General features: G+C 42.7%; 1 protein-coding gene across 1 annotated transcript in view; it reads right to left on the reverse strand.

Annotated features, from left to right (window-relative positions):
• LOC117270701 (tyrosine-protein phosphatase non-receptor type 14-like) overlaps positions 1 to 20,226 on the reverse strand; it is a 63,501-nt gene that overhangs the window by 31,802 nt on the left and 11,473 nt on the right. Inside the window, exons 2-3 of the mRNA XM_033648449.2 lie at positions 13,582 to 13,995; positions 6,886 to 7,061 (exon numbers count right to left, since the gene is read on the reverse strand). Of these exons, the coding sequence (XP_033504340.1) occupies positions 6,886 to 7,061; positions 13,582 to 13,755 (350 nt within the window). The 5' untranslated portion in view covers positions 13,756 to 13,995. The remainder of the gene's footprint in view (positions 1 to 6,885; positions 7,062 to 13,581; positions 13,996 to 20,226) is intronic.

The raw sequence follows: 20,226 nt of genomic DNA on the forward strand, positions 1-20,226 counted from the left end.
GTAAGGCTAAATGTATGACACATGTCCACAAAGATGTCTTTATGATGGCACGCACCTGGCACGCATGTCAGAATGACATCACTATGCTGTAATAACAGGTGAACACGCACACAAAAACATGAGGTGGAGCCTTTTCCTCACTAAGAGTTACTTGTGACTTCCACCATGGCAGAGTGCTCTGCTGGCACTCCAGGCAGTCACACAGGCACAAAGGGCTCTTTATATGCCCACGCATGTTCAAGCCCTGCTCAAGACATGCTGCCAGATGTCCAAGTGGCCCCGACAACAAGCCTGCGAGCATATGTGCATGCATGCATGAATGTGTGTGTACATATGCTTCAACCCCTCCCCAACCCCCCTCCACCTCTGCAGTGGTATGACCCTGACCACCCCCTCGGCCCTGGATGGGTCCAGACAGCTTGTGTGGGAGGCAGGAGGATTTCACTTTGAAATGTGTTGAATCAGCAAGGGGCACAACAGAGTACAGCTGTGTGTGTGCATGTGTGTGTGTGTGTGTTAGTGATAACTAGCTGAACAATGCTAGGATTTCAAGGCTGTTGGTGCTGTTAGCCTTGGGGGCTGCTGAGGCCAGCTGGCCTCGCTCCGGTCAACAGCTCTCTGTTTAGGTTCCTCACTTTCCCTCTCCGGGCCACTTTGCCCCTCCTTCATATCAGTGAGGCAGAAGGAACAGAAGGCTTCAACCACACACACCTTCTGCAAGATGTAAAATCCACAGAGGTGATTTTCAGAGGAAAATAGAAAGAGGTGGTACTGGATATGTAGTTACAGATGAGTGGTATTCGTTGGTATAGTCTGGCATCAGTACAATGTGTAGTTCAGGGGTCAGACATGGTGCAGCCGACTCTGGATGATACACCCACACACACCAAAGCAGTCCAAACAATTTGGCTATGACCGGTAACATGAGTAGGACGTTACTCTGATTTATATGTTGACATGGGCAGCCTAAAGGGCCATTCTGACCAAAAAAATGCGCCGTACAGATTCTGTTACAAAGTCAAAGGTCATCCTCCAGTGCTCAACTTCAAACCCAGTCTTTGGCTGCTGTGGTTTATCCTTGTGGCCGTCTAAAGCCATGCTCTGGAGCATTAGTTTCTATCAGCTTCAACACCATACACTATGCACAAAGAGTTTTAGTAAGGATGCCACTTAAACATCAGAAAGTTTGTATTTTCGAGAATTTCTGGCCCCTTTCACACTGTCTGTTCAAAGCAGGAATGTTGCGCGATTATTCCACCTTGCAATTTCTGTATAAAAAACACAATTGGGGGGGGGGGTGTGCGCAGGGTTTTCTCACCTTTAAGCCAGCAGGGGACTCGATTTATCGACCGAAGTATGTCCGCTACGATAGGTGTAGATATTCCTCCTTTCAGCTTGTTAGTACTGGACCTTTTCTGGTTGACCTTTTACGTCACAGACCAAACAATCGAGCGCCATCCAGCTGTTCCAACACTATTTGAACAGGTCATCATTCCCTGTTTTCCTCCCATCAATGTCTTTTAAAATATTTTACTTTTTCCGCTGACACAACATGAACTGCGTCTCCTTGTCCGTCCAAAAATGCACTACTCTGAATGTAGAGTTTGCCATGTTGTTATCAGCTTCTTCTTCTGTTACGTGTTTAATGCTATTGGATTTCCGGGTGAAAGCCTAGGGCGGAAACTGTGGAGCATGCTCAAGAGCGTCTCGGCCAGTTTGGGTCCAACTGACTGTATACATGCAGGAGTAATTCAACTTCCAATCGCATTATCTGGGTGTGTTAGTCCGAATGTGAAAAATTCAGTTTAGTCATATTTGAGTCAGACTAACATGTCTACATGTATTTTAAAAGTCCAGTTTTAGTTGGACTAACATAATAAATCAATTTTCTCTAATGTCACGTAATGTCATGATGGGAGTGACATTTCAAGGACATGTTCTGTGTCCCAACCACCACTGGAGGATTTAAAAAGCAGCTTGTAGCAGTTAGCGGCAAAAACAAAGACGAAGAGTGATCGAAAATGTCCTTAAATTGAGGAGACAATGACGCCCAGGGGCTCCTTACCCTCAAAGCAGAAGACAAGATCAACCACCATATAACAGGGATGGTAAATGATCGTTACTGTCACGCAATACTGTTGTTATTGTTTAGAAAGTGCTGCCCCGCTAACTGTTAACTGATTAATTAATTAGTTCTCAACTGTTTAATCAATCGGCAAATAATTTGATAACCAATTAATTGGTTAAAGTAATTTATTGAGAAAGAGATCAAAAAAAATCTTATTCTAGCTTCTTGAATGTGAACATTTTCTGGTTTCTTTACCCCTCTGTGACAGTAAACTGAATATCTTTGTGTTGTGGGCGAAAGAAAACATTTGAGGACATTATCTTGATGGTTTTTTTTTGGTTTTTTTTTTTTTTACCATTTTCCAACATTTTATAGACCAAAATACTAATCACATAAGGAGAAGATAATCAACAAATTAACTGACAATGAAAATAATCTTTGTTGTGGTCTTGATGTCACACTAGACGCCAGCACTGTTATGTTACACGTCACGCTTCTTTTGCCTCCTTAACATCAGCATTTCATCTAAAATCACATTCTGGAGCAGCATTATGCTGATGTTGTCCAGTTCTGCATGAAAAAGCAAAGGCAGCATAATGAGGGGTCGGTGTTGTGACAGCATTGTGAGATAAAGGGCTGACGAGAGAAACAAAATAAAACATTTTGCCAAGGAAAATATCTTTGGCATGCATCATCAGGCAACTGGACTGAAATGTGTGTTGGCACAAACTCTTAAATTGTACAATTACATTATCTGACTATATATGTAGAGTATAACTACATTAATCTAACAGAGAATGATGTTTACATGGCTCCAGCTTTCTTACATTACTGCCTTATTGCTTGATAATTGGATTATTGATGTGAATGAGTACCTAGTAAGCGCACACACACACACACACACACACACACACACACACACACACACACACACACACACACACACACACACACACTTTAGCCCCCTGCTTTGGGTAATTTTCACAGCTGCATGGAGGGAGGAAGAGAGGGAAGGAGAAACAGATGAATGGATGGACGGGAAGAGAGGGAGATCTGGCATCAGGTTACACATCAGTCAAACACTGAACTTCAAAGACCCGACCACATTATAAAACTCACATTACTTTCTCAGTAAATCTCATTTACTCGGAGGAGGCAGAGTCAACAGTCTGTCTTTCTGGTTTCTGGCGACAAGTTGAGATGTATTTGTTTATAAAGCTAAGTAATCTGTCTTTTCTTTTCCTAAAACCTGATTTCGGTTAAACCAATGACCTAAATCTCAGTTAGTAGCGAATTTAACATTTATTTTAAGCTCTGCAACAACATATGATGTAGCATTTTAATTTTAAAACTTCCTAAAAAAGAGTTTTGTGAAAGAGTAAACCAAAGCGCCAGTGTCCCCAAAAACCAAATCCACTCACTCCTACTCTGTTTTCATTCACAAGCACAAACGTTTCTATGCGGACACATAAATATGTGTAAGTTCCAGCAGAAACACATGCGGGCAGCGAGCTTTACACCACATAAATAACAAGGTACAAACCCGAAGCCAAGTGTTCTGCCAAACTTTTACTTTCTCTGTCCCCACTTGTCTTCCTCTTTGCCTCTGTCATTCTTTCTCCGAATCCTGCCCTCCCTGTGCTTCATCAGACCTTCCCCCCCCCCCCGCTTCATCAGACCAGGTGTGTAGGAAAAACAAAGATCTGCTTCGCTGGATCTGACCCAAATCAACCTAAACTCAATAAATTATCTGCATTTAAAAAAAAGGAGGGCTGTTATCCGTAGCTGTCATCACATTGATTGATGTTCTCGAAAGAAAGTGCAGATGGTATACGCGCAAAAAAATGCTTTTATAGATTTTTTAAACCCTTGATTAGGCTTGGGTAATAAAAAGAGGTGTTTTGAACTTCATCAAAAAAAAAGTTGTGAAGATTGTTTTCAACTTGATGTGGAGAAAAAAAAAAAAAAGAACGGGGCTTTTAGGAAAGCTTGCCTCGGGGAGCGTGTATGTTCTTACAATGTGGTGTATTGTGACTAACTCTTCTGACAGGGCTGCAGCTGGCTTCTGAGAGGATTCTTGGGGGGAGTGTGCGAGGTGTGTGAGGTGAGTGAGTGTGTGCGTATGTGTGTGTGTTTTGTAAACCAGACAACCCACCACCCCCCACCCCCGCCCCCCGTTTACCCCCAGCACTTCTGCTGGGAGGAATGTGTGGTCCGCCTCCTACGCTGGACGGCTGTGCCAACATTCCTGACAAACAAAAAAAGAGAAAGAGGGAGAGGGAAAAGGAGGACGAAGGGATGAAGGAAAAAAAATAAAAATGTGGGACTGGAGTGATGTGGAGATCTGCTCTTGATAAAAAAGGAACAGGGGTGACACTATGTAGAGGGATTGGAAGAGAAAGAGAGGAGGCTTGAGAAAAAGAGGCGACCATTGTTCCCTGAACTGCCCTGAAGGCCCCATCATAACCCCTTCAACCCCGTAACCCCCATACACACACACACACACACACACACACACGCACGCACACGCACACACCATAAAAGCCCGCAGGGGTTTCCTGGAATACCATCCCTTTACCAGAGCAGATCCTGGCTTATGTACAACGAACCTACACACACACACACACACACACACACACACACACACACACCGAGTGTACCAGGCCCGTCACTGATACATGACGATTTCGTTATTTTCCATGTAAGCACAGAAACAGCATGTCCACTCTTGCCTGAGGAAATTCAACAGCGTAAATGGTTAACACACTCACACTTACGCACACACTTTAAAGCTAACTCTGGCGTTGAAACATCAATATGTGACCTGCAATCGACCTTTCCCACATCCAGCGAAACAGAAGCCGCAAATTCACCAGCTCAGTGCGAGGCAGACCTGAGTGTGAGAAGGAATCTGAGATGGCAGACTGTCCACTACACACTGACCCCTGGATGCCCTTTTCACAGCTAGCTAACATGCTCGTTCACACTCTTTCTCTCACACACACACACATACGCGCGCACACACACACACACACACACACACACACGCACACACACACACACACACAAATGGCTGCTGCTGATGGTACAGATATACCTTAGCCTGACAATCAGCCTGCTGCTGTCACTATTTTTCATGGATGTAACTGACTGTCTTGCTAAGCAGGGAAATGACAGCTCATTCTTAGTCACACCTGCTTAGCTCTGATTGGTTGTCTCAAGCAGCCATGAGTGGACACACTGCTGAAAAACCAAATCTGGAGTCACAGTAATTGTACCTGTCTGAAGTGTTGTAGTACTCCAGATCTGTCTTGATAGGTCTTAAGTCCACATTATTTAAGGTCTCATACTCAACCACATTTTCACTTGGCCTTGTCCCGGTCTCAAAGAGGACTCAAGATTTTAGACCACAACTGTGGGGACATCACAAAATTGCCCGTGCAAAAAAATTGTGTTGAATAAAGATGATTAAATTGATTTTCACTCTTTAGAGTTTGTTCACATTTGTTGGCTCATAGAAAACAAAGAAAAATTCCGAATCATGAAATTAACCTATGCAATGTCTTTTGATTATTTTAACAAGACATTTGTCACAGTTCACTTATACATACACATATCAATACAGTGAGGCAATAAAGGAGGTAATGAAGAGGAATGTTCATTTGTTTTCTGTGGAGGTTTTATGGAAATGTGAATCTTTTAGATCAATTTCAGAAGTGCCTTAAGTTTGCAAGTTCCACATTTTATCGCAAGTGTGTCATGCTGCATGCAGTGGGGGAGTCGGACTGGTATTGGATTTCAACCCCTTAAAGTCTTGGTCTCATCACCATCTCGATACACTACAGTACGTTTACACACACAGTTAAGTCAAGCTATGGTTATAGCTAGACTAGGCCATTTAATTGGACTATTGTCTTTGTCCAAGTATACAAGCACAAGAGGTGAATCGATTTATTGACCTAAGTATGTCTGACTACACTACAACAGGTGGCGATATAACCCTTTCAGACTGTTAGTACTGGATCTTTTTCCAGTTGACCTATTACGTCACAGACCAAACAAGTTAGCTACAGTTAGCTAGCAGCAAAGTGGTACCATGGTGGACAACTTTACAGCTCTGCACATTTCATCCGTCCAGAAATGCACAGCTCTCGGTGTAGATTTCGCTATATTGTTACCAGCCTCTTTTTCTGTTACACATTTAACGCTATGCAATTTCCAGGCCAAAGCCCAGGGTGGACACTGTGGGGCATCCGCCAAGCACCTCGGCCAGTTTGGGTCCGATTGACTGTAGACATGCAGGAGTAATTTGACTCCCAATCGCATAATCTGGGTGTGTTAGTCCAACTTTGTCGTACAAGGCTATTGCCGCACCGGCCCGGGTTCGAGTCCAGCCTGTGGCCCTTTGCTGCATGTCATCCCCCCTCTCTCTCTATCCCCCTTTCAAAAAACGTACCTGTCCTGTCTATTAAAGGCAAAAAATGCCCTAAAAAATATCTTAAAAAAATAAATAAATAAAAAAAAAGGTCCGGTTTTAGTCGGATTAACACAATAAACCGTTTTTCTCTAATGTCACGTAAACATACGGATCGTGGTGTTGGTTATGACTCTGTGGTCTTGACTACAACACTGCCTGTCTGTGATCAGGTGTATCCAAAGATCACACGCAAGCTTCATCGCACACAAATTCATTTTTGTCAATTTGTGTGCGATAAGTGAATGTTACAAGTTATAAGTGAATATAAAATATATGAAATACCCTGATGGGAGTGTCTGACAGTTGGACATACTCTAAGTGGAGTTTGGAGATTCATTACCTGGTGGCTTCTTGCTCCAGCCGGGAAACACTGGGCACGTAGAACATGACTCCGAAGAAGAGCAGCGGCTCATTGCCAAACTTGTCTAGCTGCTTCTTCAGCGGCTTCTCCAGCTCCACCCAGCGATGCGCCGGGGCCTGGGTCTTTCCCTGGAACCACAGCCCGAAGTAATGGGTCTGGAGCCGGGAGAGAGAAGAGAAGGAGGGAGGAGGTCAGTGTGGTGTACAAGGTCAAGGGATGGAGATGATTGAAAATAAAACAACAGGACAAGAAGGACAGTAAAGAGGAATGTGGAGGTGGGATGAGAAGGAAGCACAGACAAGATGGGTTGCGTAAGCTGGGTGGAGAGAGATAACAAGAAATAACTTAAGGAGATGAGGGGGAGATGGAGGAACGGACGGTAAATGGTAGAAACAAAGTATCATGATGGGAAATGGGGGGTTTGTAGGGATGGAGAGAAGTAGGTTGAGGAGGGAAATGGGAAATAAGTTGAGAAAGACATTGGGAATAATTGAGCAGAGCAAAGAGATTAATAAGCAGCTGAAATTCAACAAGTGCATATTTCTCCCTTCAAATCAGATCAAACCATTGACGTCAGCAGTGTTAACTCTATTAAACATAAATATTTGACCGGACACAGTGCCGGTGAGATTATCCTGGGAGACAAGAAACAGGCAACGATCCTATCTCACTAAATCTAAACTGAGTCTCTTGCCTATTATGAACTTTTCCCATGAAACACTTCATATAAAACATGCTGTATTGATTACAACACTGGTCCACACAGGAGCGAGTGAGCTGGAAAGTGCTGTAACCAGTTTAGACAGCAAGGAACACCAAGTACCTTGACTTGGACTGAGAATACTGATTTGCTTTGTGAGGGTTTGTTAATGTCTGGTGTTTCAGACATTCCAGATGCAGGCTATAAATCCTGAAAGAAGCCTGTTTCTATGGATGTGGGACAGGTTTAAACATCCTGTGATTTGCAAAATAAGATCATTCCCTGTCACTTTCATTTCGACACATTTCATTCATCAAATTAAACTCTGAACTTGCAGCCCATGCATGAGCACGCCAGAGCCCTGTAAGACTTGCAAATCTATCTGCAATGTGGAAGAGACAGTCATTTGTGAAACATGACACTGCTGCCATTTGCAGTCTGTGTGTAAGCAGTGCTCACAAATGGCTTTTGTGAAACAGGCCCCTGACCTGCATAAGAGATTGTCTTGTAAAGGTTAAGTGTGTAGTATTTAGACTCCACTTGGTAGAAGTGGAAAATAATGTAGTAGTATGTTTTCTTTAGTGTATAATCACCTGAAAATAAGAATTATTGCATTTTGCATATTGCATATTGCATGTTACCTTAGAATGAGCTGTTTATCTCTACACAGGGAGCTGGTCCTTATCCATGGAGGTTGCCATATTGCACCACCATGTTTCTACAGAAGCCCAAAATGGACAAACCAAACACTGGCTCTAGACAGGGCCATTCAGGTTTTCGTGTCTGCCACCTTAGCAAGAAACTCCTCTACAACGAGAGCTTTGGAAGAACACCAATTTTTTAAATGCGAAGCTGCTTTATCCATTTGAATCATCTTGTACGTTTGTTTTGGAGAGAAAGAGAACTCTGCGGATAATTCGGCTCCCGGTTAAAACTTCCTGAATGTTTGGATCTTAAGTTATCAGAGAAAAGAACAATGTGAGCATGCATTAGCAGCATCAGACAACAACTGTTTTGTAACGTGAAACTGCTTTGTTTAGCGTTTTCACCAGTTTTAATCACCTGGACCGTTTGTTTTGGAGAGGAAGAGACCTCTGTCGATAATTTGACTCCCTGTAAAAACTGCCTAAACCTCTGGATCAGACACGAGGTGAGCACACATTAACAGGTGCTAGCCCATCTGTGATCTGCTGAACAGCGGAGGAGAAACACTGATTTGTAACGTGAAACTGCTGTATTCAGTATTTTTACCAAATCCGGTTGTTTTGGAGAGGAAGAGACCTCTGTGGATAATTTGGCTCCCGCTTAAAACCTACTGAACAATCAACACTGAAGGAAATCTAACCGGGAGAAGTTTAACCTGGTTGATTACACACTCTTCCTTTAAATAAAGATCTGACAATGTTTGTCAAACCTTATTTTCTTTTTGCAGATTCAGCCCCCACACTAGTAGCTAACCATGTAATTTAAAATTACACAGTGACATTTCACTGGTGTGTGTGTGTGTGTGTGTGTGTGTGTGTGTCATATCACGAAGAGGTAAGCACACCTGTTTTGTCCGCATGCTTTGACTCTGCTGTAATGAAAGTTGTAAAGTTGCAGCTGCAAGAGCTCACACACACTCACATACTTACACCAACACTCCTTGCTCACATGCAAACAGACACACTCAAGGCCTCAGGTACAGCACTAAAGATGAAAACAGCAAACTCAGGTGGAGACAGACGTACACACACAGAGTCCTGAGATGCCGTGCATGCATGGGGGCAGACGGCGGCTGAAGCCGAGGCGTCACACCGCCTTATTTATAACATCACTGACACCTGGCAAATACCACAACACTATGTGAGTACGCACAAGTTCACTGCCCCTCTCTGTCACGCTGTCAACAGCTCCAGCTGGTGCGGGCGCACAGTTGAACACACGTATTCATCAAACTCAATCAGTCGTCAACCTAACAGACACATTCTTTCTGCGTTCTGTGAACAAACTGTTCGCTTTCACACACAAAACAAGTCCACATACAGTACAGGCCAAAAGTTTGGACACACCTTCTCATTCAATGCATTTTCTTTATTTTCATGACTATTTACATTGTAGATTCTCACTGAAGGCATCAAAACTATGAATGAACACATGTGGAGTTATGTACTTAACAAAAAAAGGTGAAATAACTGAAAACATGTTTTATATTCTAGTTTCTTCAAAATAGCCACCCTTTGCTCTGATTACTGCTTTGCACACTCTTGGCATTCTCTCCATGAGCTTCAAGAGGTAGTCACCTGAAATGGTTTTCCAACAGTCTTGAAGGAGTTCCCAGAGGTGTTTAGCACTCGTTGGCCCCTTTGCCTTCACTCTGCGGTCCAGCTCACCCCAAACCATCTCGATTGGGTTCAGGTCCGGTGACTGTGGAGGCCAGGTCATCTGCCGCAGCACTCCATCACTCTCCTTCTTGGTCAAATAGCCCTTACACAGCCTGGAGGTGTGTTTGGGGTCATTGTCCTGTTGAAAAATAAATGATCGTCCAACTAAACGCAAACTGGATGGGATGGCATGTCGCTGCAGGATGCTGTGGTAGCCATGCTGGTTCAGTGTGCCTTCAATTTTGAATAAATCCCCAACAGTGTCACCAGCAAAACACCCCCACACCATCACACCTCCTCCTCCATGCTTCACAGTGGGAACCAGGCATGTGGAATCCATCCGTTCACCTTTTCTGCGTCTCACAAAGACACGGCGGTTGGAACCAAAGATCTCAAATTTGGACTCATCAGACCAAAGCACAGATTTCCACTGGTCTAATGTCCATTCCTTGTGTTTCTTGGCCCAAACAAATCTCTTCTGCTTGTTGCCTCTCCTTAGCAGTGGTTTCCTAGCAGCTATTTGACCATGAAGGCCTGATTGGCGCAGTCTCCTCTTAACAGTTGTTCTAGAAATGGGTCTGCTGCTAGAACTCTGTGTGGCATTCATCTGGTCTCTGATCTGAGCTGCTGTTAACTTGCCATTTCTGAGGCTGGTGACTCGGATGAACTTATCCTCAGAAGCAGAGGTGACTCTTGGTCTTCCTTTCCTGGGTCGGTCCTCATGTGTGCCAGTTTCGTTGTAGCGCTTGATGGTTTTTGCGACTCTACTTGGGGACACATTTAAAGTTTTTGCAATTTTCCGGACTGACTGACCTTCATTTCTTAAAGTAATGATGGCCACTCGTTTTTCTTTAGTTAGCTGATTGGTTCTTGCCATAATATGAATTTTAACAGTTGTCCAATAGGGCTGTCGGCTGTGTATTAACCTGACTTCTGCACAACACAACTGATGGTCCCAACCCCATTGATAAAGCAAGAAATTCCACTAATTAACCCTGATAAGGCACACCTGTGAAGTGGAAACCATTTCAGGTGACTACCTCTTGAAGCTCATGGAGAGAATGCCAAGAGTGTGCAAAGCAGTAATCAGAGCAAAGGGTGGCTATTTTGAAGAAACTAGAATATAAAACATGTTTTCAGTTATTTCACCTTTTTTTGTTAAGTACATAACTCCACATGTGTTCATTCATAGTTTTGATGCCTTCAGTGAGAATCTACAATGTAAATAGTCATGAAAATAAAGAAAACGCATTGAATGAGAAGGTGTGTCCAAACTTTTGGCCTGTACTGTACAAACAACAAGCCCCATGCAGAGCTACAAGCTGCATACCTGTATGGGTACAAAGCAAGGTGGTGGTTAAACTCTTGGGGAACAGAAAGAAAGGGAAGAGAGAAAACACACAGAGAAAGCATGGACAGGAGGGGTGAAGTGGGACAGGGGGATGAGCAGTATCTCTTTCTTCTGCGGAGGAAAGGGGACAGAGGTAGCCACGCTTCATTAGAGACAGACAAGGACCCCGCAGGAGAGAGACAGCAGAGGGCAGGGAGACACACACGGGGTGTGGGGGGAGACGCGTGGCCATCACACACACAAAAACACACACACACACCCACACATACAATCTGACAATGCGTTTACAAATGTGTGAAAGTGTGAGAGTCAGTGTTTGACAAGTTGTTTTCTGTGTATGCTTCAAATAGGTGATTAGAACATTTGTCTGTTATCAGAGATTTTACAATACACTCTCCCCTTACCATATGTGGATTAAAGCAATGTGGACAATCTTTTACATCAAATAGCAGGGCGTTCCCGGCAATATTGAATTTTCATATGATTTTTGCAACAAGGTGACAAAGTACTTTGATTTTTCAGGTATTTTTATCTCCTATATTGGCCAAAAACTGGATAGGGATGCAAATATTTATTGGCTGTACATCTGTATCAGCCAATATTCGCCTTGCTGACTGCCAGCAAGATGACATTTACCAGTGGCGGTGGCCGATGTTTTTCTGTTGCACTGCATCAGTTTTGCACAGGTTAAAAGGGAGGGCTCAATCACTAACGTCGTCCCGTCATCCTGAGGACAATAGCAAACCCGTTTGAGACGAACAGAGATCTTCCTTGGGACGCTGTCAGGACAAAAGGAAGCGGTAAACTCACTATCAACTTGTCGGGGGACTAACCCTATATTTCACCTGATAATGCTACACTGTGTACACCAAATCCAAACAAAACCTGGATACAGCTTTGAAGGAGGGACCCTGTTCATTTCTATGACAGTTGCTCAGTAGTGCAGCCACGGAAGCCAAGATAATTTAACTGCTGCATATAAAATAACCCATATTATCAGCACTGCTTCCACACTGCACGATCCACTGAGCAGGCACACTAAAGACCTCCACTGGCAAAGCTAACTACTTCCGGTTTAGCGCTCCGCTAACTTGAATGGGGATAAAATGAGTCATATCTTGGGGTATGTGATGCTAGAAAAAAAAGAACCCACTGATTTACAGGATGTCTTTTTTGCCATGTAAGTCAAGGGTAAAAGTATTTTTGGGCCACTACAAAAAATTGGCTACAAAGCTCTGCACACTTCCTGGGGGCCTGGAGGTGGAGGAGCTAACTAACAGCTCATGGTGATTGTATTGAGTAACATGATGATGCGTTCGAGCTCTATTCAATAAAAATGACTACTGGGCTAAGGCAAATTAAAACTTTTGTCATATGTTCAAATTTAATCTTATAAAATGTAGTTTTTGGTGAAAAACTTGGATAAATACAGTTGTTTAAAGGAGAAACTTGTTGATGTTTTCACAGCACTATTAAATAGATATTAGAGAGGTAATTATACATTATATACCGTAAGAAGGCTTTTTAAGCTGTTTATATCCATGTTTTTTGCGTAAAACAAGGTTATATTAAAGGTTGTGTAATAAATTTGTATGAATAAATTGTGCTCATTCAAAGATTGTGTAATGAACTACTAAATAACTGAAACAGTTATGTTAATTTTGTATAATGAAGACTTCTTTGTTTCACTGGCACAAAATGGGAACAACAAATAACAAAAATAAATTAAAAAAACTGTACTGGTATCAGGTTTCGGCAAAATTGTTATTTTAAAAATAAGTATTGGCCTGGAATTGATAAAAACAATTGCTGCATCCCTAATAAACATCAAATTTACATATACTGTGATTTTGTTCCATTTTGCCCACCTCAGCTAATCGTAACACTTACGTGCTGAAGCTGACAACAGCTGATATTTATATCAGCATTCAACACCTTTACAGTTAGATCAGTTGTATGCCCTCAAAATGTCAATTTGTACCTCACAACTGTGTTTCCTGGTACCTCTAAAACAGAACTTCAACACTATAAGTTTGATACATGCGTCTGCACGGTTGGCAGTTCCTTCCAGTAACTTGCCTTTATGTGTTTGAATAAAGAAATTATCACAGAATTGAGATAGAAACAGAGATATCAACATGTACGAGATGTTGTAAACATTGTTCATGCTTAAACAAGTAAAAACCTCCAAAAATATCAGCTGGTACATCATTCTAACAAGAGTATGTACATGGGTCAGACAATAAAAGAGTCCTCCTCACCTCCCGTAGCTCCAGCCTTTGGGCCACCGCCTCCAGACATTCCTGTCCCGTACTCTCCACCGACAGAGTGCATTCAATCACAGTGCTGTCCAGCAGGCGAATCCGTGTCACAAAGTAGTTCTTGCTCAGGACATTGTAGCGCCGTGTGCGCCGCAGCTTCAGCCGGAAGGGCATGGCTGGCTGTGGGTCACGGCTGGGTCAAAGGTCAAAAGTCACTTGGGAGCAAGCAAGTGGAGAGAGGGGTGGGCAGGCTCTATGACCTGGCCGCTGCCCTCCTCACTCTCGCACGACGCCAGCCACGCCACTGGATGGAAAGATGCACCCTGGCAAGGCGCTGGCCCATTCCCAAAGATGTCCGGAGAGGAGGGGGAGGACGATGAGGAGGAGGAGGAGGAGGAGGAGGATGAGCAGGCGCTGCAGGGAGACATGGAAAAGAGGAGGATTGGTTAATGACAAGAAACTTTCAGGAAAAAAGGCTGAATACAAACTTTCACATTTGAGCCGCAGGAATGCAAAAACTAAATGGCACTCTAATCAGAAAACATTCTTCCCATCAAACCCTCCCACACAATATATTTCTGCATATTATCACCCTGCCCACCTCCCATAAACAAGCAGAAACAAAAAACAGACGAGGCCAGCAGAATCACCAGCGATAACAGCAGCAGCAGCGGCGCAGCGATATTAGCTGAGGCAGGAATCACACGGTAGCAGACAGCTTTATCCTATAGTTATGGCAGCTGCGCTCTCTCCAGCCCCATGAGGCCCAGCGTCGGGCAAAGCTGGGAGACAGAGGCAGAGATGTGAGGCCATGGATGAATGGACATCAAACAGCCCAGCGCAGACATCCATCTGAACCCGGCAGCTGGCTTTGAGGAACTAATGGAGCTTCTAAGTCTCATATCTGCCTGTGTGGGAGGCCTTTCCTTTCCTTTTTATCTCCCCTCTCCCTCTCTCTCGGCCCGACAGCAGCACAGTGCCAGACATTATAGCGTACAGTGTAGTAGAATGTAAGATCACACACATGTGGTGGTGGCACACATGCTTCCACTGTTTGTCAGATACTGACCACAAAACAGAAAATGCCAGTTCGTGTTGTCGATAAGAAACTTATAAAACACTTAATTACTGCAACAAAAGCACAATATTATGAGGAAGACACACACAAACACACACATACACACACACTGTGGTTTTAAGGTTGAGACATGTCTTTGGGGAACACTTTGAACACATCACTGGGTTAGTCATCAGTTCTTAGCTTTCATGTCTGTGATGAGGACGGAGCTTTGAAGTAGAATGCACACAAACACAAGCATATTTAATATATTTATGTAGTCACACCTGTATCATACCACACATACTGTAAGCAAAGCTAAGAGGCAAACCTAAAAAAACTTTGCTCGCAGGTTAAAACTTGGGCCACCAAGGGATAGTACTGGTTAGGCTTAGGTGGTATCACACAGAGATGGGAAAAAAATCACAGAAGTATCGCGATATTTTTGTGTGACAATATCGTATCGTCACACAGTGCTAAGCATTGATTTTATTTCATTACATAAATTATTAATATTACAAATACAAATAAAACTTTAGGTAGCCTAATTAATTATTAATTAATATAATCAATTGCCATTTCGATCCGCTACATACATTTTGCTGCAAAAAAACAAACCTGAAGTGAGATAAACAGACTGAAAACTTTATCCTATTAGACAGAAGAGATGTTGGCAAATACATCACAATATATTTTATGCCTTATCGCAACATGTTTAAAATCGTAATAATACTGTATCGTGACTAAAGTATTGTGATAATATCGTATGGTAGAGACTCTGGTGGTTCCCAGCCCTAATGGCATAATATTACTCTATACCAGGGTATTGAGAAATCCCTACAGTATGATTTTCAACACTGTCAAAACAGATGCAGATGCTAATTTTCCTATTAAACTAATACGCAGAGGCTGTATCGAGGATGCATTGTGTGTAGTACACATCACGCACCACCAGAGGTCACTCACTACTGGTGGAGCAGGCAGCTGAGCTGGCAGATATGGCGACTGTGAGCGGTGGACGTAACGCTAGAGGACTGTAAATAGTCAGACCACAATGGCAGACAGAGACCACAGGGAATAACGACATAATTTCACATCTAACTCAGAGAATTGTGAGTTTATTTTGACCAAAACAGACTTAGTCATTGTTGGAGCAGTGGACTAACTAACTAAACAACTAACAAGACTAACTAAGACGGTTTTGGTGAGTTTCTGTCGAGTTTGAATGAAGTGGATCTTACAATGGGTTAGGCTAACAAAGAAATATGTTAGTATTAGTTCTGTGAAAGAGTAAGTAAATATATAAGTAAGTAAAATGTATTTATATAGTGCTTTTTGCCAACATAGGTCACAAAGTGCTTTACAAGGGCATTATACAACACGAAAGAAAATATAGAAGATAGTGACTACGTGAGCCACAAAGTTAAAAGTGCACAACTAGCAAAAAAAGAAAGAGAGGAAATTGATTTCAGTAGGTGTGTGGTTGTATTTGTTCATGTAATAAGGAAAGAGAATATCCCCTTTCTTGTTTTTCTGTGAGTTGGTCATTTATTTATTGGGCTTTAAATGCTAGGGGAGCTAGCAAACGTAGGGTTTAGGTAGCGCTGCACATAAATGCCGTCATAAAGCTTGTGTATACCCCAGTGAAATTTCAGGTAGGTATGAAAAAAGGTGTAGTTGAGTGTATACAGGGTATATCCAGCTCTATTTCTGGCCGTTGACAGTATACCAACCTATCAGCCAAAATGCAATTGGTATAGATAAGAGAGTAAACCCACTTCCTCTTTAGTAACCTACCCACCTACCTAGTAGTACACCCACCTCATCAACTACCACTACACCACTTAAGGTATGAATAAATAGATACCATCCAAGCCTGATGCTGGTGTTGTCAACGGGAATTCAGATAGCTAAAAGCAGTGTCATTTTCAGGGTGGTGACCACTTTGTAGCCCTGTTAGATGGGAACTACACCACAAAATAAGATTAAAAAAAATAATAAACACACCCCCTAAGCAAGGAAAGAAAAGCCTCTTCTCCTGTCAAAAACACTGAGCAACATTACTAAAACTTCAGGAAAGTGCATGAAAATGAAGAAAGTGTATAAAAGTAGGACAAAAAAGTAGGACAAAAACACACAAACAGAGGAATGAAAAGACCAAAATACAGGCCGACAATGCTCCAGTGATCAGGAGAGGAGAGAAAAGGGGGGAGGAGTAGAGAGGGAGAAGGAGGAGGAGTAAAGATGGAGTGGATGTGTTGCTTCTTGTCCCGGGCTCTGGCAATGTGCTGTTGATAGTCAGCTTGGACCCCGGCCCAGATTCCTCTCTACCCTGACTGGAAAAACAGAGCACACCTGACACAAGTATGCACCACAAGGAAGAAAAGTGTGTGTCTGTGTGTGTGTGTGCACGCAAGTGTGTGTGTGTGACGAGGCTGAGTGAGCGGGAGAGAAAAGACAGGCGAGCGAATCTTGAATGAAAGAGCTACAAAGTGCTGACTTACAGCCGTGTTGTTTGGTACAATTTGAATCATGCTTAACAGCCGTGCCCCTTTGGAAGCCGTAACACATTCCTTACTCCTGAATCCATCGGAGATAGCTCACTGTAATGTGGCATCATCTCGTGTTTTTTACTGAGCGTTCGTGCCAACACACACACAGCGAGAAAACCACAGCAAGAGAATAATTGGGCTACAATGGGTGAGTAAATCAGCTTTGCTTTTGGATATGTGACCCTGGCCGCTGCTGCCACCTGACCCAAACCACTCTGACCCACCCCTTTAGCTCTGGCTTAAGGGAAGTGACATCACAAGTTGGCGGTAAAACCTCCCCAAAATACCTCGAAAAATATTCCCAAGCACAAAAAGGCCCCGGAGATCACAGTCAACAAGCACAGGGACGCAGATAAACACACAAAGACACAAATAAAGACGCATACTTTCACTGTGCAGTGTACAAACATAGACATGCATGAACAGAGTGCACCACAAACACACAGGATCACACACACCCACCAGGTTCTTAAGAGGTTAGCCAAAGGACCAGACAGCAGTTAGTGCAACTCTAAACTAGTAATCAGTGGCATGGTTGGAAGTGTGCGGTTGAGTAAAGCCAGACAGACAGACAGACAATAGCTGGGGACCGAACCCACTCCTCCACTCAAAAAAAAAAAAAAAAAAAAAAAAAGCTGCTCCAAACGGCACTACAGTTCTGCAGCAACATTCTCTCCCGACCGTTGTGTTTATTTCCAGCGTGCAAAAACAGCGTATACGTTTATGAATTTGCACATTGTAATTTTGTGGCGTGGAGAAAACGAGAGGGAAAACTGAGGGAAGAGGGTTGTTTTTCTTTTTTAGGGAAGCAAGCTTCAGCTAAATATATATGAAACCATTCCCGTCTTTTGTTGTGTTTCTTCTTTATCCCCTCTAGACTGGTGTGGTCAGGGGCAAAAAGGTGAAAATAAAAGAGGAGATCTTTTTCTGTATATGTTTAGAGCACTTTATCGTAAGTATATAAATTCTTAAGCACTGTTTTGAGACGCATTGTGTCATGACCCGGATTTTTTTCATGAATAAAACAATGTCTAACCTCACAGACCTGCATGCAGCTAACTGAACTTTACATTAAAGCAACTAAACGTCATTTTTACTTACTAACGCCTCGATATGACCTACATGAGCAAACAAGACCACCAGCCATAAGACTGGTGTTTATAGTTGTTCCTAATGTCTGTCCCTGTGTCTGATTCCCCGCAAAATCAGCCAAAATGATTTACAGCACACTACTGGAGGAGCCTTTGTTTACGTTTTCCTGGGGCAAAGTTTTACTGTGCCAGCATTAGAAAGTTAAAAGGAAGCGGGAGGAGATTTTTCTATGGAGAATTTTATTTTTATTTATTTATTTTTTTTAAAGATATTTTTTGGGGGATTTTTTGCCTTTAATTGATAGGACAGTGAAGTGTGAAAGGGGGAGAGAGAGGGAGAGACATGCAGCAAAGGGCCACAGGCTGGAGTCGAACCCGGGCCGCTGCAGCAACAGCCTTGTACATGGGGCGCCTGCTCTACCACTAAGCCACCGACGCCCCGGAGAATTTTATTTTTGATGATACATTTTATGGTTATGGCTGTGGTTTTACATCAATATATGAATTTTTGTCGGTGGCTAAAACAAAGTTTACTTGAACCATTGTTGCATTTGTTATTAATCTTACACAGTAACAAATAGATACATTACCTCACCTATCACATCCATCTCTCAGTATATGTTCTGAAAACAGCTGTTTAAAATAGAAAAATTTTATTAAAACAAGTTGCGTCATTCTTTCACTTGCTTCCAAAACAAATTAACACGCTAGCCGGATCAAGATCATAATGACAAAAGGCCAAAGTGCTCATTAAAACACTACCAGCTTTGCTCACAGGGGCCGCCAAAATTAAAACAAAATGAAAGTACCTTGTACTTTGATAAAGTTGTGTGTGTGCTCCCATCAGGCCCCCAGGACATGAACTGGGCTTTGAAGCCGAATTTCATGGTGGGCAAACAGTGGAATTACATCTCCTGAGTCCATCACATGATGCCATTGGTCCCCAAAAGACCTTTTCTAATAGTCTTACATTGTGAAAGAGACATCTGTGAATCAGTGGATACAGTTTTTTGAGTGTCACAAGCCCCGCAAAATGACTTGTTTAACCATCAAGATTTAATCCACTTGGTCTGATAACATTTGGGCAGTCTAGAAGAGCTGCAAGATCAAACCATTTTATCCCAGTTCAATGCAACAGGGTACTGGACTACTTCCAGTTTAGTACCCAGTTCAATGCAACAGGGTACTAAACTGGAAGTAGTCTACTCAGCCGGCAGAAGTCTCTAGTGTGCTTGCTCTGGGCCCAGCGATGCCAAAGCAGCTCAGATCATCCGAGTAATAAGAGTGCCCCAGGAATGAGTCCTAAAACCCGGCAATGAGTAAGCATTTCAGCACTCCTGGTTCTCTCATCTTGAAGTCAATGGGTTTTTGGTTAGACTCCTAATATAAGCTCTGTAGTTAACACAAGCTTAAGAGACTTTCACATTTGTTCTGCAACAGAAAGTAGTTAGTAGATACCCCAGTAGTTTACTTCAAAGCTTTTATGTATTTTAAAAAAGGCGGTTGCAAACAAGTTGCTAAATGAGACTACAGAATGGCATAATGCAGACACAGCTTTACAGCCACTCTGTGGTTGCAACGTAAGACATGCGACATTGGTGCAGTTTGTTTATAGCCTAAGGTTAGTTTTTACTTCTGCCAATTGTATTTAGGCTTCAAAAATCCTAAAAGTGGTGTTCTTTTGTAAAGATTATCTTGCTGAACAAAATGTGCAAGTATCATAACTGTTTGTTTGCCACAGACCTTATTTTATTTCCCAAAATACATGGAAAAATCCCATAGGCTTTTTTCGAAGAGGGAACCAGGGCGATGCTAATTTTAGCATCGGCCTACAGAAAAACGTCATCCCTCCAATGCTGTATCCAGGTCTCTTAGGGGTGGGAATCTCTAGGCACCTCACGATTCGATTCAATTCCGATTCCGAGGGCAACGATTTCGATTATAA

Source organism: Epinephelus lanceolatus, chromosome 13 (genome assembly GCF_041903045.1).
Source record: "Epinephelus lanceolatus isolate andai-2023 chromosome 13, ASM4190304v1, whole genome shotgun sequence".
Lineage (NCBI taxonomy): Eukaryota > Metazoa > Chordata > Actinopteri > Perciformes > Serranidae > Epinephelus > Epinephelus lanceolatus.